This window comes from Orbicella franksi, chromosome 6 (genome assembly GCF_964199315.1).
Source record: "Orbicella franksi chromosome 6, jaOrbFran1.1, whole genome shotgun sequence".
NCBI lineage: Eukaryota > Metazoa > Cnidaria > Anthozoa > Scleractinia > Merulinidae > Orbicella > Orbicella franksi.
In genome coordinates this window covers 3,627,660-3,646,786 of record NC_138150.1, presented here as the reverse complement: position 1 = coordinate 3,646,786, position 19,127 = coordinate 3,627,660, and the positions used below count along the sequence as shown (strand labels likewise).

The 19,127-nt window shown below is 39.4% G+C and overlaps 1 protein-coding gene across 1 annotated transcript; it reads right to left on the bottom strand.

The window, feature by feature from the left end:
• Positions 1 to 6,808: 6,808 nt before the first annotated feature.
• On the bottom strand, positions 6,809 to 8,461 carry LOC145490733 (protein FAM124A-like). Its single transcript, XM_081469823.1, has one exon. It carries the CDS (start codon positions 8,459 to 8,461, stop codon positions 7,484 to 7,486), a length of 978 nt encoding a protein of 325 aa, XP_081325949.1. The 3' UTR covers positions 6,809 to 7,483.
• Positions 8,462 to 19,127: the final 10,666 nt, after the last annotated feature.

Below are 19,127 nucleotides of genomic sequence, written 5' to 3'. Positions count from 1 at the left end.
TAAAGAGCTTCGCTTTTAATGCATGCAATGACCATGGCTCTGACCGGCTGAGAGAAGTGACTGAGTGGAACATTGCGAAATTGCTCCAATGTTGGTGAGGGTAGCTTTTGAATACTTTCTTCAAGTAGCTGTACTAAACATGGCAGCTAACGACGGATCTGAGAGGATGTGACAGTGAAAAGAGCATACAACGAGGCCGTTATATGCGTGCTCTAAGGTTGTTCTTAAGCTGCATTAAACAAATGAGTCAGTCTTTGCCATTATAGAATGTTTGAAGACCGATAAACCAAGAGGACAATATTTTTAAGGTGTTCACGCGAGACAAATTTTATTGCGCAAAGGTTTGTTTTGTGACGTCCACGAGGTTCGGTAATGAAAAACCCCCGCAACATTATTGCTCGAATGTTGCCGGAGCTAGGTAGTGTTAATAGCACTGTCAGTAAGGTAATTTTGAACTTCCGGTATTTTCACGTTATTTCTTTGCTGGTAAGATGGATCGTTTGTCTGGTGTGGCCTAAAATACTCAAAATTTTTTTTAGCGACCTGCCCACGCTCTGTAGAGCAGCTGTTAAGGAAGTTGTTTTAGTCAGTTCCGTCCGCTAATTATCGCATCAAGATGTATGTGTTGGGGGAGGGTTAAGGATTTTGTAAAAAGGAACCTACTTTAAGAATATAGGCGTTATAAGGTAACTCATGAAAGAGCATCCTGGTCCAATGTGCGTTCGTTGTTGTATATATTATAAACCTTTTTTTTGCCACAAAGCTTCAAACAGCCGAACTTTTGACCATCAAAGTACGAACGATTTAAGCTGAAGTCTGCATACAGGCCAAGTGGCCCATCAGGCCGGCGCTTATAGCGTGAAGCGATTAGGAGTTTTTCTATCCTTTGCAGTAGACGGGATGCTAGTACTTTGCAGGATTACCCCCAGCATTAAATTCGCCGGTACCCATTTATTCACCTGGGTGAAGAGAGACACTGTGAGAGTAACGTGTCTGGCCTAAAAACACAAGACAATGTCCCCGGCCGAACCTCGAACCCAGACCTCTCGATCCAGAGTCGAGCGCACTAGTGACCATGTGGCCACCGCGGCTCCCCTCAATGAGCTTAGTTAGTCCATATTTCAAATGTTAGGTCGTTGGACAAACAGTTAGTAATCCAAATATTGGGCTCACGCGCCCATGGAGGAGATGACTGAGAAAAGTTTATACCGGTAACGGTGCTAAGAAACACTGCGAAGAAATCAAATGAATGAGGGCAATCAGCGAGAAATTGAAATGTACTCTTTGCTGCAGTCATCTTGTCTTAAGTGTCAGGTTAAAATTAACGCCCCTTCAATAAAAGAAAGTTTAATAGTCCGAGCGTTGAAATACTTTTCAACTCTGCTCTGAGTGTTACACGCGTCCTCAAAAATGCTTGCAAGTTGCGATCCTGTTAGAGAACAGTAGAAATACGGCCGGGTATTTAATTCCCTGGTGCCTTGGAGAACAAAAAAGAGGAAACAATACAAGCTACTTAATTGTGCCTTGCGAAAGACTAGCAACCCGCCATCTGCTTTTGTACTCATGCTTTGTTTCGGTTAAAATGAGCGAGCTGGGTTAAGAAAAATCTTTGGTTAAGATGTTGCCAGAGGCAAACAGCCATTGGGGATTTGGCTATCATTTCAATCCGCTCGACAGAGAGACAATCGTGAATGATTTTCCATGTAAAATAGCAGACGGGCAAATGGTACCTTCGAAACTGTGCAATCGCACGGTTTCAAGGGCTTTTAAGATTAAAGATAGAAATAGAAACGATCCAGGAAGGATAGTGTTTAGAGCTTAAAAGTGCATGATTGCCAAAAGCTGACGAAAACAAACACTTTCTAAATAATACCAGTGACAATAACAAGCAACGCGCACAAGAACAAATGTATTTTGTGCTCGCCTTCTAGAACACTTAAAATATAACGTCAGTCAGGCAAGCAACCAACGTTTTAAGATATCAAATAACAATGAGAGGCACACTTTTAAATACAGCAATTTTATTCTACGGGTCGTAAAACAGCTTTTTACAAAACATATTTATAGTTACGTTATGCGATTTTACTTTCAATTTTTAACCGCACAAACGCTTGCAAAACATTTAAGACGTTCTGTTAAAAATACGAAAGACTATAGAGAGGATTTTTTACATCTGCATGCTTGGAAAAAGGAAAATGGTTTAAATATGCAAAGGGTGCTGTTTACGTTTTGCGTCACAAGAGTGTTAAATACTAATGGTATAATTTTTACTACGGGTTAATTCAACCATTGATTTCAGCTTGTTTCGGTTCCCATGAAGGTCTATGTATAGAACGGATCAGTGACCCGTTTCTCGAAAACCCCGGAAACTTTTCAGGCCCGTAAAGCGATTTTTAGTTCATCTGTATCTAAAAACGGAGAAGTGTATGCGCCTGAAACTTCTTGTATGAAGGAAACCTCTCTTCATATTGAGAATTAGGTGAATAAAACAGCCCTGTAATCATAAGGTTCGAGATTTTGCTATGGCTTTCCGGGTGCGAAAACTTTTCGGAGCCTTCGAGAAACGGACCCCAGAACATGCTTTTCATTCAGCTTTACCTTGTTTGTCTTATTAGGTCTGCCGTCTCTCTCTCTTTCTCGAAAAAAAAAAGAAAAGAAAAAAAAAAAATCGGAAAGCACAATTTCTTAGACTTAAGACACTTTCCATCGGACCAAAATTTCCGAAAATTCTGGGGAAAAATCGAAAGGAGCAGAAATTTTCGAAATATTCGTTTCCAAAATTTATTCGGCTAAACCGTCGAAGTTGCTCTTTTAAACACAGAAAGTGCAGAATTGTTTCCTATAGAGTTCCGGGATTTGGCAGTTTCGAATTCTGATTAGCTTCCTTTCTCCAGCTGCCGAAGTTTATCATTGTGCAGGGTCGGTTAAATCGTTATCAGTGCTACCCTGACACACTTCCATGTCTTACTTCCAAGCCTCATTTCTACAGACATTCATCCAGTTGTTGGGAGAGGAGGTATAGTCGCTCCCACGTTCGGCTCTCGTCACAGGAAAATGATTCTTACAGACAAACATCTCGAAAGAACTGAATTCTTTTCACGAACTGGGTTAACAGCTAGCAGCCAACAGTTAACAGCCACCAGCTAACAGTTAGTAGCTAACATCTCACAGCTTAACACAATGTCTAATAACATGAGAAGGTACGCGACGGATACCATTGTAATAGAGCGAAGATGTGTCCGTCTAATACGACTCAGGGAGAGGAGAAATAACTAATTCAGAAACAGTTGCAGTATTCAAATTTGCTATGATAATTTTAACGATCATGTCGTTAAATTTGCATTGTTGATGTCTGTAAACGGCAGGTAATCAATACTAAAGGAATAAATATGCACTAGAAAATCTAGCTAAGAATTCACGTTGCGAAGCCATGTTGGACCTGCGAGGAGAGCCTTCCTTTCCCATGTTATTCTCACTGCGACGTAACGGCAGATATTTTGGCGGGAAATGAAAAACACGTCATGACAGTACCGGCGCGAAACACGCCAGCTGTTTAGTCGACAGTCAGTCAATATCGCTAGTTTGCTTTTTCTTAATAGGAGGAAGTCTAACGGAAGTATTGCTAAGTCCGATTTCTTCAGGTTTTGCTCGTCCATTATACTTCAAAAACTTTTGTCCTACGTCGCTCGCACGGTTTCCTCGGTGTTCTATTTCTTTGTACTTTTCAAGTTTAGGCAGTTTTACACTGTGCCTCTTTACATGACCTCCGTGTTTTTCGTTTTTTTCCTTTGCGTGCAAGCGAGGAATGATATACTTTTCTCTTCTAGCTCTCCGTTGTCGCTGTTCTTTCTCTAATGCTCTCTCGTTGGCACCCACAAATCGAAAATTTCGTTCCATTTCTTGGTTCCAAATATGCACCTGTCTCTCAAAGCGCTTGGTCAGACCCCGGTTTTTTATTTTGGCGAATTTTGCTGCAAAAACAACATGTCGGTTTGGTCGCATAGATAAGATGTATTGATCCCTTTGCAAGGCTTCTTGTCTAAGCCTTTCCTCTTTCTCCTGTTTTGTTTCATTGCCATCGTCTAAAGTAGTTGGAGAAACTTCCAGCGTTCTTTCGTCTTCTTGTGATTTCAATCGATCAAGTATCCTGTTGAAGTCATCCTTGGTCGGTCTGTAGAAAGAACGAGTTCTTGGCATGTCATCCGAATCTCTTTCCATATCAAGTGAAATAACCTCCATTTATATTTTTCACTGGTTATTTGTTCCGCTTACAGTTTTTTCTTCCTTTCGGGACTACTGTTCATGACTTGACTCGAAATTAGATTTGCGAAGAAGATACGAACCTCGCTGGCATGTTTACAGTAACTTTTCTCGTTAGAGAGCGACGTTGACAAGGGAACGCGAAAATAACGGCAGGTGGATGCAAAGTTTTCAAACAATTAAAAAACTTCAAGGCTTGAATAATTCACTAATTCACAAATTATCCATGGGATGCTACTCTTGATAAACGTACTGTGCTCAAAACGCTTTTTCAATTGAAAAAAACCGAGATGGCGAAAAATAATAATGATTATTGAACAGTATATTCATAAACTCGTGGACATTTGCCAAGAAACTTGATCCATGGTCTTTATGACGAGGAAATTGATGTAATCAGAACCAATCAGTGAGTGAGTGCATTAAAGAGAATATACTTTCGGTTGCCATTATTAATAATTAAAGACGAGCAATAGACTTTACGGAGACAGGATGACAATATGGATATTCCAAGCAATATTTAAAACTTCTCATGTATAGAACAGTTTCATCTCTACCCAGGACCAAGCCAAATAATGTAAACTTATTACTGAGAATTATCTTTAATCCTTACTTAATCTAAATAAAGTTTGTTTAAGGGTTTTTATTTCACCGTCGATGTTACCATCCTTAGATAATTGTTATTCTTAAAAATTGAAAGATCATTCAAAAAGGCTTTGTTTTAAGGCGATAATAAACTTGATTTGCATGTTGATGAGGTCTTTCCTTGGTAATTTAGACAATACAGCAGCAATTTTCGGGCTCAACTCATTGGATGAAGCTGGATTTGAAAATGAAACTGAAGCTATCGGTTATTATTTGTAATTAATACGCGTCAACCATCTTCCCAATACGTCAAGTTTCAGTGCATATATGACTAGTCTACTTATAGCTGGATTTATGAAAACGGTGTTAATAAAAAAGCGTTACTTTCTTCCAAGTGAGCCATACTTTCATTTTACAACATCTAAAGGTCTAAAAATCACTATAAGCGATAAGACAAGAGCAAAATTCAAAATTAATCGCTGGTCACGAAGGTTTGGCCATGTACTGAAGATGCCCAATGATAGGATAGCGAAAGCTTCCTTGACTGATGGACTTCAACTGGGAGGAGAGAGAGAGGTAGGCCAAGGACCATTGGCGGAGGACGGAGATGAAGGAACTGAAAGAGATGGGTCTCTCAAGGGGCAAAGCACAAGCCAAAACACTGGTCAGGGGTCAGCGGTAGGGTATGATTGTGACCTTATGTCCCAGCCGGGATGAAGAGGATTAGTAAGAATGCAAGTGAGACTCAAAATACGGAAGATAAGAGAGTGGAGAAAAGAATTTTTACATCTTCTACAGTCGAGAAGATATGGAATATGCTTGGGTGAAGTTTTCATTAAAACCGTTTGTAATATTCTGGGGCCAATGAACCAGCCAAAACGCGAGAACGCAACTCCTTTTAACAGACTATTTTCGACATATTGAAATTCAGTTTGGCATTTAGGCTTAGAGGACAAAAACAAAAGAAATTGAATGACATATTTATTAATTTCTTTTTTGTGTGTGTGGCCTCACTATCAAGCTGAATATTAACATGTCGGAAGTGACCTATTCTAGCGACCAACAAAGTGTTTCATCCGAACTGAACTCTGGAAAACTACTGGAGGAGTAGTTTCAGAGCGCGATTCCACACCGTTTACGCCGTTTTCATAAATGCAGACATATTTGTGTCCAATTAATCTCTGGACAGGTACATTATGGTGTGTAATCGGAGAAGCTATAGAAGGTATGTATTGGCAGGTCGATATAATTCTTTGCAAAATGCACGTTCAAAGCTAAAGCATGCATACTTGCATGACATTTGGACGAGGATTGGAAGACCATCGAGCACCAAAACCAAAAAACGTATGTAATACGCTGCAAGGTAATCATTACTAATAAGGTATGCATCATGTTAAACAACTTCCCTCGACTAAGTCGGGAGCACTGCTTTTCTGTCCGGCGAGTATGGTAACAAAGAGCCAATAATAAAGTGTTGTTTTGAAAAAGGAATTTTTTCAAGCCCATTTATCAATGACATAAGACAAGCAAAGGTAACAACACGAGGATGGTAAGATTATGACGTTAGTTCAACATGGTTTACATTACAACAAAAACACAAAGTGATTTCCGACGATCGCATGTTAGGCCGCTCTGCAGAACTTTCAGATCGGCCCTTCATCACTACCTTGTTTGCGTCCATTCATTACGTTTTCACTATTTCCTTCCCAACCACCCCCCACCACCCCCCATGATAGGGGGTGATGTCCCATCAATGACCCATTGATGGGACATCAATGGGCAATTACCTCTATGAGATGTGCCTGCAAGGAATCATGGTATTTGTATTCATCACCTTAGACTGGATATTTCTTTTGCTGAATGAAACTACCATGATTCCCTGCAGGCACACCTCATGGGGGGAATTGGCCATTCCACCTGCTTCTATCAGAATCTCGGCTTGAACTACCGTTCTCAAAGATTCACATTTATAGGAATAAAATGTTCTTTTCTTTAATAAAATACTCTAATTTACATATATCAGTAATCGATGTAATAAATAACGTATTAAAATCAAAATGAATAGAAATATTATACTCAAATCATATCTAGGTGTTTCCACACACTATGTACCGAAATATTTTTCCTTGTTCAACTGTAAACGCGTCGAGTATATTTAATATCTTAAATTATTGGTTCTACTACATATAAGAAAAAGTTCTCTGTAATCTCTCTGAGACTCATATTTCGTCACAACCAAGAAATTGTACTCCCAGAGCAAAAAAAGATCTCATTATTTTCTCTGTTTTCTTTTATGTAAAGCTGAGCCGAGTTGTTCAAAGTCCGGTTAATCTAACCCAGTGTAAGCGAAAATTTTGATTTCAATTTTGCAACTTTTCGGTGAGGTTCTCTATTTACATTGTTCGTCCCTCAGTTTTAAGTCTGAATAATTTCAAACTACACAAAGCGTAAGCTGAGACAAACATAGGGGAGAAAAGAGGAGACAGTGAGCTTTCTCGCTTTGGAAAGGGAGAGAGTTAGGAGGCATATCTAGATCCGCCACTGAACTTGGTATCTGTTAATTATGATTAACTTTGTAACTCGGGTCTGGGAACCTTCCGAGCTTCGTAGACTCATCATTAATCATTAGATCTTCTTTAATTCATAACAACGTTAAACGTTTTGAAAAGCTCGAACTGAGAGTTCCTTGCGGTGAGTAGTTCATACTTCCCGCCAAACTTTCGGTGTCGATGGACGCAGTCTCGTAGTCAGAAGTCTCCAGACTACTATTGGACAGTAGTCTTCCTGTCTTACGCCTTCCTTGGCTGGGTGCGGTCTCCTCGATCAAGAGTTCATTACCATCAGGGTCACTGGCGACCCACAGTGTACCCTCCGTTTGAACCGGGGGTTCTTTCAAATGAGGTATTATCGTGCTAATGTCCTTGATTTTCAACTTTAACCTCGCAGATTTCGAAGGTTTGGGGCAAATTTGCGGTAAGTGTTTCAGTGAAAGTTGAACGTCAAATCCACTTTGAGAATATAAAGTAAAGAAGCAAAACCCAGGAGAGCCACTGATTGCCTTCTTCCCTGTTAAAATCTCGTAAAATGTCCTCATCTGAAGAAAGTTTCTCGTAAAAATATGAAAACGCAAATGTTCGTTGCCGTAATGAACCGGGCATATGGACCACAAAGGAAGCCCAGGAAATGTCTCGTAGAAGTCCTGACTGGCAGTTACCCGGGGCTTGGTATCCAACGGCAATTCCACCCGATGGTGAAATTTCCACGGAGGAAAATGGAAATTTCTTTGAACATCTATGGCGGATAAACGGCCAAATTTTTCGTGAAGGAAAAGCACAACGTGTATTGCTTGACATTGCAGAATCGGAGATTCATCATCTTCGTCAATGCATGATTCATCCAGAGTGGAATCCACATCGCCACTTTCGTTGATAGAAATAAATTGAAAAGTAGGATCCATTCCTTCGAGGAAAGGTGAATAGAGCTTTTCAACGGAGTTCGCCTCACCCCATCGGACCTTTATCTGCAAGGTGCAATCGTAAGGGTCGGGTGCGACGAAACAATTTGCTTCCTCGGTGACACTTTCATCAAATCCTTCGTCGTTAAAAACACAGTCCTCCATTATAAACGTCACGTTTAAGCGGTATTCACTCGTATGATCTGAAAATTAACCAGAACAGTTCAGGCATATTAGCATTTTCTTGTGTGTTGGTTAAGCGTGTAGGCGAAAAATCTAAGGCCTTGTTCACACTAATAACTTTTCCATGTGTTTTCGCCGTTCACACTGACACGGTTGGGCTTCGTTTTAAGATATTTCCATGCACTCTGGAGAGAGTTTTCAAATGCATGTGTTTTCAAGAAAAACTTTTTGTTTCAGTTATGATATTGACGCGGCAACGAAAACAAATGGACAAAGACAGCGTAGGTTTGAACAGGGCCAAAGTCGACACTAACTACTGTTATGATTTTCGAGGAAATTAAAGCGTAAATTTCGAACAAGATTGATAAAGAGGCTGGATAGGATCATTTTCTCTCAAAAATGAAACTTTTCAAATCCAACCACGATCTTCAATTCCTAATTCAAGAAAAGCAAAAGGCCTTTTTTTAATTTAGTGGTCCGTGATTCATCTAGGGTTAGATCTTTGCCCGGAACAAAACAGTGAGGTAGCGTCCACGCTATGTCTGAGAAATTTGAAAACGCAGCTTTATTTCTACGGTTACACCTACCGTCCACACTAATCCGTCACGAAAACAGAGCTTTCCGAAAACGCTCTTCAAACCGGAGGAATTTGAAAACGCCGGCTTTTGGTTTTCGTGTGGACGGAAAAACGTTTTGAAAACGGAGCTTTTCGAAAACCATGACATCACGATGATCACGTGATTTCGCTGCGCAAGTTTTCCTCAAACTCAAATCCAAAATGACCGGTGACTGTTGCATTTCAAATTTCTCTGGCGTAGTGTGGATGGAGAAAATTTGATGCGTTTTCAGAGCGAAAACGCCGTTTTCAATTTCCTCCAGCGTTGTGTGAACGGGGCCTAACAAAGGACCTTCGAGCTGGTAATCAGCGACCCTGGACAAAAGAACAGCGCCGTCTTCTTAGCTAGTATCATCGCATCAAGGGCGAATTTGAACTGAGCAAATGACATCATCGAGTTAACCGGGCAAACTTCAGAACAATCTAGAGTAAAAGGCATGTTTTCAATTTCTTGGCTTAATGTATCTTATTATCTTTACATGCCATAGAATGCACAGGAAATGCTAATTACATTCTTCTTAATTCACACGTATAATTATTGGATTATTTGCGTTTCACTTTGAATTCTATAGCGATGAGATCAGTCTTTTGTTTACGTCAGCTATCACATTTTTCACTTTTGAATTTTGCTTCACTTTAGCGCGTTTTTCGTACCAAGAATTCTGAGATAGAATTTAATAACAGTCAAGAGTATAATCTTTCAAGTAATGCTGATGTACATGCAAGTTGACTACGGGTTAAATTGAATATACAGAACCAAAACAGCCTTCCGTGTGGAAAGCTACACACTGGAAGTTGTCTTAGTCTGAATGCAATAGCGCATAAACTATGCTACACCAAATTCATCAACCTTTTAGTTTGTTTTTTTTGTGTGGCACAAAGTCCGAGCCATAGTTTGTTAGCGAGAAACGATCACCTTGTACCTTAAAACATTTATTAAGAATGCAAATTCAACTCTTACGTAAAATGCCTATTGATTGAAATGATGGTTATAACGCAATTATCAAAACAAATTGTTTTCAATTTAAATTTTGGTCCGCTTTTTGTCTATGCAACATCAACAGTTTACTGAATTTGGTCCCTTCATATTTTCTTATTGAAACTCAGACACATTGCAAATGCACGGTGCTATTGTCAACAATAAATGGTAACTTTAAAACGAGTTACAGTAGTCAACTAATTATTGAGTTTTATTGAAATAGAATACCGGAGTATTTGTTTTCTCTTGTGTACGATATATTTGATATCTCAATACCTTTCATTTTATAGTTCATTCCCGGCGAAGTCTTATCAGGAAAAACTGGCATTGTTTAAAAACAATTCCCCTGGGCTAAATTACTTATCGCTTATCTTAGGCGTTGTAACCGAGAAACCATTTACTATGAAAAATTAACATGTTTCAAATTCAAAACATGAACCTGCAGAAGCTTGCAGAGCCTCGATTGAAAATAAAACAGCATATAAATTTTGGACGAGTGAATTTCTTTGTTTTGGAAAAGTTCCGTTTGTTACGTGGTAAACTGGACCACCGTACAAGTAGGATTGAATCCAGCTCAAGCCTTAAGTTCGATTCAACGCCGGAGCTCTTCACCGTCCGTTTTAGCTTCAACACCGATATTCAAAGCCAGGGCAGTGATGTGTATCGCTTGAAGTGAGCGAAGGACTTTTCTACGACTCTCGGAAGGTCAGAAATGCTGAGTAATCTTTAAAAACACACATTATTCGAAAAATGCGTTCTGTAAAAAGAGAGATTCTTAAAAAGATCTTAGGAAAGAAATCAATTTGAAGTTGTGGTGTGTTGGAAAGGATTGGATGTTACGCAGGGCAAACATTGTTGCTTTAGTTTTCAACCTGGAAGAACAAGGAAATATTCAAATTTTCAAAGCATCACAGCTGTCGACTCACAGCACGTGCACAACAGAAACTCACACTGCGATCTGAAAGGATTATTAGTATAGACTTGAAAAATAAATAACAAAAATTGCAAGCTGTCGCTAGCGCTTTAGATCGGTAATAAAGATTTATTTAAAATCTACGATATACTGCGACTGGAATCAATGAAAGCGTAGATAAGTTTAATTCCTGAAGAAAGAAACACTCTGACAAAATAATGTCTCAACCGCACTCGTTCGTTTTCGAAACCGATTCTCTCAAAATTGTTATCTAATTGAAAAGTTTCCTGACAAAATATAAGATTTTGTAACCACATCAACACATTGAGAAAGGAAATCACAAACACTTTGTCCTAAATATACTGGCAAACCTGACTATACGTTAAAAAAAGCTAAAAATTATTCGATGAACACAATTTTCCTTCGTTGTAATAAAGCTGGACATTTCGCGCGACGAAAATTGACTTACCCGCGGCTTATTCTCCTAATTTCCTTTTTCCCCTTAGATCATAAAAAGAAAAAAACTCAAAGCACAGACCTACCTAAATGTTAAAAGATCTCAAACACTGACCATATTCCTGCAAAGTTTCATTCACGACGTGTTTCAGTTTGCGATGCAGCTCTTGACTTCAACGAGCGTGTTGCGACACAAACCGTTGTCAACTCTTTCAGTTCACTTTTTGCATTAATTGGAAAAGAACGCTTCAGCCATAAATAGCAAATGAGAGCCTTATAGAGATTATAATATTGTCTTTTGCGTCGAAAACAATACAAATTAAATACCTGCTTTGTTTCGCCGAGTCGCATAAAAGCTTTTCACGAACATGCAGCCAATGAATGGGCGCGTATTCCTGGGAAGTATTTTTTACCCAGACAATGATCAAAACATCTCGGCGAACAAAGCTCGTGTTTGGTGGGAGGCGTTGTGGTTTTCTCATCACACAAGGGTTCGAGGATCAGTTATACAATATTGAAAATAAAACAGTTCAAAAACTACGTAATCCGTGGTACGTGGTTTTCAAGAGTTTTATCACAGGATTCGCGTAAACCCTCTCACGTATCTGATTGTCATCTATCCATAGACAGTCGACCTACACCTTAAAAATTAAATCCAAAAACGCAAAGTTTAGCCACAGGCTTAAAAATTAAATTTTCTTTCGGATGTTTACGAATCATTGTGCCTCGGGCAGCCTTTTGAAATTGTTTGCACCAAGTTTATTTTGCTTTTATTAAGTTTGACAAATGACTAGAAGCGGAACTTAGAATTAAGTGTCAATATTAGTATCTGATTTATTCGAACGAGTCACTTAAATTATCCAAGTAAATAAATTGTTGCCTGATTCGTTTCATACGCCTTTGAAAGACTTATAAGTAATAGCGTTAAGCTGACGTTAAGAAAAGTTTGAATAAGTGTGTTTTTTACATTCTATCCGTAACACAAGCAATAGCGAATAACAAGGACTTTTTACTGCTTACGTCTGCTAGTAGTATTGAACAAACAACAACAAAAATCACTCAGTGTTATAAATCTGGGCAGCAATAAACTTAATACGCAAAACATTTGACGCCGGATTAATCAATTTGTTTTTCGTGACGTTATATAGACTTACCCTTTCGCATTATCTATATCTCAGAAGATTTGAATTCAGAAGATTTGAACTCTGGTCTCACTGCTACAGAACCCGGGATAAGCTCCGGCCTAATGGGCTACTTGGCTCGTATGCAGACTCAACCTTTACCTAGCTATTGCAAGAAACGTCGACCATTCGCATTAGGGCCGCAAAATGTTTGATCAGTACAAACTATCGAAAATTACTCAGTCACGTTTCCAGGCTGATGTTAGAGTGCATACATCATCTATCAACAAAGCGTGTCTGCATAAATTGCGTCACTAAAAATATATATTGAGCCACCTGCAGTAAGTAAGTGCTTAAGCGAAATTTTTGTTTCGACAACTGACTTAAGGGCGCGGTTTGGAGCTAGAAACCACAGGACATCAGGAAAATTTATTGATCAATATAAGAATAAAACGAGAAATCGGTTCCGTGAAGAGTTAACTCAACATTTAAAAACGTCCGGTCATTCGGACGGAGGTTTCGAGAGAGGAAGTCAACTATGCTCCATGTGATGTTAATGACTTAAGCGCGTGCCAATATTCTCAATGCCATAGCTATATCGCATTATGAACAGGACTACAACGCAATCAATTAAGTAATAAACGTCTAATAAATGCTTTATCATTCAATCGACAACTCAAAATTCTTTATTGTTTGTTTATTTCCTCTATTTAACTGAAATAGACAACAATTTAATTTGGCGTAAAATTTGTATCGCGGTTACAGTCAATTTCCTTGTATGTTAGCGTTCTTTCAGACAAACAAGAACTACTCCTCCAATGATGTGACAAAATTTCATTCCCGACCTCTTATGGTCTGCTCCACATCACGCGTGCGTAGGTCGTGACGTATGAGGTTTTCGGGGAAGCCATATTTGTTCCTTGCTTGTTCCATATCCTCTATAAATTATACTTCGTTCTTCTCTCAACCCGGTGGACCAAGTTTAATTTCTGGTTAGAAATTTACCCCCTTCCTTCGCTCACCTTATCGCAGAAAATTTTACAATAACTTTCTTGTATTACATTTTGGAATTACTTGTGAAAGTATGTTAAGAGTTTCTTGACCTTTCTTTTGCTTTAAGGATAGAACGAAGAATTTAGAACGAAGTCGCCTTAGTACAAGCTTTAGCCATTGCTATTACGTTGGCAATGAGGTAATTATCCAAATAAACTAAAGATTCTGACAATATACCCACCAAACTTCTTTAATCTTTTTTCTTCAATATATGTGCATCGAGTTTGGTTTGCTTTAAGGATAATAATTTAGAACGAAGTCGTCATAGTACAATAAACTGTTTTAGCGATTGATATTACGGTGCCAATGAGGTATCCAAATAAACTAACGATTCTGACAATATATGCATAATTTGAGCTTCTTTAATCTTTTGAGATTTCATCAATATATGCACCGAGGTTTAGTTTGCTTTAAGAATAATAATTAAGAATAAGTCGCCATAGTACATCTTTTAGTGATTAATATTACGTTGGCCATGAGTCAGATAAAGTAACGATTCTCCAAAAATATGCTCTGGGCTTAATTGAGTAATCAATCGAGGTGTAAGTCAACATTGACACAAGTCTGGACAAATATGGTTCTTTAACTTGTTTGTTCTCTGAAAGCACTTTCATTAATATTAGAAGCGTCAGTTTACTCACTCAAAATATTGAATGATGTTTTCAATAAGAGGCAAAAAAAAAAAAAAACATACATTGCTTAACCCTCTCTTCTAAGCTAAATTTAGATATCTAAGTTACGTTATTCAGAGTGAAATAAAACTTACCGACTCGCGTAATCTTCTATACCTCAAAAGTTTAAACAATCTCGGCCATTGCAAGCTACTTTTGCGGCACTGAATTGTTCTGAACAAACTAACGAAAAAAATTTGTTACCGCCCTAAGTACTTACGCCAAGCCGACAAACAAGGTTTGTTGACATGCGTCAAAGGGTCATAAAATATATTGGGACCACCTACACAAAGTGAATACTTCATTATAAGATATCTGTTTCCTGTAAACAATGAGTGTCAAGTTATCTAACGAGGGAGATTTGAGTCAAACTACTAAAGGAATCGAGCGAAAGACCGTGTCAATTACCAAAACTTGAGAAAAGAAAGCTGCCTATTTTACTTGGTTACGTTTCCAAAGCGCAATCAATGTGTAAGAGAAAGCGTGCTGATATGCCCGATAGTAAATGCGGTAGTAAATGCAATCGATTAACTTATTACACGACTAACTAAGTTTCGAGGACCGATAACTAGTATCAGTCAATCAGACTGTTTTATTACCGGTCCAATATTTTCTAAATATCGGACCGGACACTGTTTCCAATGATCTCACGCAACCTGAAACCTTAACCCTTCTGAAAGAATGAGCCCCAAGATAAACATAACAGGTGTGGGGTTTATATATGATCGGGATTTTACGTTGACCCCACCGGCAAAAAAAAAAGAAACATTTCAAAGACAGAGCTGCTGTTTCCACTATTCAAAGCTAGCTACTTAACCAGTATCTTGCTGATTTAGTGCCATTTATTTTTGGAACTTAACTGAAATAATTAGAAGTGTTAGGCAACAGGGCAATACAGACTGGTCGGGGCCACTGGACGAAACAATCATTTTATTCGGCTTCGAATGCGCACCTGCAGAGCATTTTAAGGTTACAGAAACTCCTTAACTTGAGGGAAATGAAAACATCTTTACTGTCAGCAGCTATTTTATAACCTTACTCATGCTTTTACTTGCCCAGTGAGAGTGCAATCCGACGAAATAAAAATAAACCACAGTAATTGAAACGTTTGACCGCGAGCAAGACTTCACGTATTCAACGTTTCTGGCCGTTTTACCTATGACCCGAAAGGAGGGGGGGGGGGGTAATCCCTTTAATGGCCTATACGGGGAGGCCCCGCCCGAGAGGGGTACCTTTTTCAGGTTTCAGGTGTATAAAAGGGTGGGCATTTCACAAGTATATGAAAAGGTAGGGAAATCTGTCACCAGTTATTTCGTACAGACGCACCTTACAGCTGTAGCATTTCATTTATTAGCCACCGGGATTAGCCAACACATGAAAATGACAAGAAGAAACGAAACGGTAAGGGATTGGACCTCGGAACGGAGCCTCTCCGTATAAAACTTTGTAGAGTACCCCCGGAACCTATGAGCAGTAACTGTATTAAAAAGAATCATTCTTTCTCCTGTAAATTGTTCACCAGACCGTACTGTCACTAACATATTCTCATTCTAGGACCTTGGTTTTCGCCGAATGGCAAGATTTTGAACAACTGTTACGCAATCGTCATGCTCCATACGTTTCTAGTACGAGAGATCACTTTGGCATCGAGAATGATTTATTAGGTCAACCCTATCTTTCCTCGGCTGTCACGCATGCTTTAAGGGTCCATTAGGATGAAAGAAATTCCCCCGTGGTTGCTGAGAAGGTTGAGAGCACTGTTATCAGTAAGCCAAAGCTATAAAAGAGTTCATTTTAGAAAAGTAATTTATGATGAAATGTTGGCCGGTCGTCTTTATACGCGCGCGACAAAACCAACAACTCTGAAGGGAAAGTGAAATTCTTTCGTCGCAGCGTGATCATGAAATTTATGGAGACAAAGTTGTATGTGGTCTGCTTTGAACACCAGCTGCCAGCGCCAGAAGTTTAGAAGAAATAATCTAGCATTTCAGATATTTTTCGAAAGGTATTCACTTCCGCTACCCTCCACGGAGCTGTCGCGGGACAATACCGTTACAAGAGTCATTAGGTCACTGGTGATTTGTTGTTAAAAGCACTTGAGAAATAAGACGCGTTAACTAGAAAACGCGAAATGAGGCGTACAAGGTGTCGTTTTAGGACAAAAAAAGCCACTCCGAAAATGACCTTTTTGCAGAAAAACTGGAAATACAGATCACGTATGCTAAACCACAAAATACACCCTCACTATTTTTATTTATGCCTAAGAACATCCTACGTACGTTATCTTGGTATCTGTGTTATTTCACCCCATTTATACGTCAATGGGAAATAGTTCAATAGGAAGCTTTCTAAAAATTGCAACCAAGGTCATGAAAAGACGCGGTCTTAAACCACAGTGTTTCACAAATTTTCTCTTTAAAAGGCAGTCAATAAGGAGATTATCTAACCCGCGAATGCTGTAAATAGGAGTATATTTTAAATTAGACTTGGAAGCGCGCGGTATTTGTAACACCATGATACATGAAGACTCGCTGAGTGCCACCTTTTCAGTTCTTAAGGATTTTATGTCCTTGGGCGCGATACTTCTGGTTAAGATTTTGATCTAAGTGACACGCCAAGCTGCACAATAAATAACTCTACCAAGAATAAACAATTCAATCAATGCTGATCATAAAGGGAGAGAACTTACCTGATACACAGCAACAAAAGAAACCACCTTATTACTGGAAGCGCTGGCCAGGTTCATGAAACGAAAGATAATGTTTATCGCTGAGGTCACATGCGTAGAACATGCTCAGGGTTTCGTCATTTCCGCCAATTGTGACGACAGGAGATGTGAGGGCAGCTGTGAGGGCGAATTTCGCGACTTTGCAAGTTTGCGTGGGATAATCCATCACTATTTTTGCATATTCTATATTGCTAAAGATAGAATGTGCTACAGCTAAAAGGAGATAGGCCTTCTTACCCCAAAGAAAAACAGTGGATTTAACAGTTGATTTACCGTGTCACACATCGCCTTCGTGGCAGAAGTTCGAGGGATAGGGAGGCAAAGCGCGATGAATACTCCTTCCCCGTTTGTACATGATTGTACGCAACTCAGTTTAGGGTTATGGTACAGTGGAACCGCACCTTACGGCCACCCCGTTATAAGTCTTATAACGGCCACTTTATTCTGATCCGAACAATTAAGCTCAGTCAGTCATTTCCGTAGATTATCGACAAGGCATCGCTTTCGAAATGCTCCGCTTTCAACATGTTTTCTGTTCCACACTTAATTGGCGCAAAGCTCGCGTTTTCAAATTTCTCCGGTTGAAGAGCGTTTTCGAAAAAAAAAAGCTCCGTTTTCTTGACGGATTAGTGTGGACGGTAGGCCTAACCGTAGAAATAAAGCTGCGTTTTCAAATTTCGGTATCCAAGACTGTGTTCTAGCCTCTTTGGAATCTCGAACTGATGAAGTGTTTTTCCCCACTGTGGAATTGAGAGTACAGTGGAACCCTGTTAATCAAGTCACCAACGGGCCAGCAAAACCTGGCCGTGTTTAATAACAGGGTGGCCGCATTAACAGGGTTCTTTACAATGTGATTTCCTTGCCCACTTTTCCTGAAACTCAAATCCAAAATGACCGGTGATTGTTGCATTGTTAAATTTTCTCCGGCGTAGTGTGGATGGAAAACATTTGATGCTTTGTCAGAGTGGAAACTCCATTTTCAAATTTCTTCGGCGTAGTGTGGGCTGGGCGTAAAACTAGCCCAAGATTCTGTCGCATGTAAGGACACATAATTAAGGAAATAGGGAGTTCCAGTTCGACAAAATTAGCCCAGCTTGCCAGAACTGAAAGAGTTACAGCTGGTCAATTGGCGTGAAAACGTGCTTGATAACTAAAACAACTCTGTAAATTACGTGGCTTGAATAATTTAGAACAAGAAAACAACAATCATTACACCGGCGGATGATAGTGTGATCAAATCCGTACCCCACCCCCATCTCCCGGAAAGATAGCCATATCCAACAGACTGCTCGGTCGCTAGGGTCATCAAACATTTCTTCGAACCTTTGCATCGAAGAGAAGTTTACGCAATCCGTATCAAATTTATTACTGACATTCTCAGACACCACCCAGCCACCCATTGTAAAACTAACCCTTTCTGTGGGACGAGGTCAGGCGAACGAATTCCTGCGCGTTTAAGGCCATTGACGCCAGTGATCTGGTGAAATCCAAGCGTTGCTAACGTTCGTGCTATGTCCAAATCTTTTTCCCCATTTCGAGATTTAACACGCACCGACTTCCGCGTTCCGTTTTCTGCGAAATTTAACCTGCGATCAGGCGTTCTAGTTTTTTTTGGTCCCAAAAAACAATGTCTGATCGCAGTCACGCGATACTCCCCTCTTTGAACGTGATGGCATTGGGGAGAAATTACTGTGGGTCATGTTTCAGTCGCCGCACCTGCACGTGAGTTAGGAGTCTAACACTTTCACGTGTACTGTCACGTGAAACAGTTGAAGAGGCCTGTTCATGCAAATGCCATACGATCGTATCATATAATGTGATGCGTTAATACACTCAATGCGTTTGAAGAGAATATCAAGGCTGAAATTTGCGAAATTTTAAGAATATTTTAAGAATAAACCCGAGGCTGAGATTTTAAAAAGAATATGATTTTGTGTGTTAAAAATTGATAAATACAATACAGCTATATGTTTTTAACTAAACCGTATAAAGTTCTTTCTTTCTCTTAACGGCAAATTAACCAAAAAGCGACAAAAAGAGCACCAGCCGTATGTTGGACGCTAGTAACATTTCTGCGAGAAGGTATGTCCGTGACTTCAGGCTATAATTAA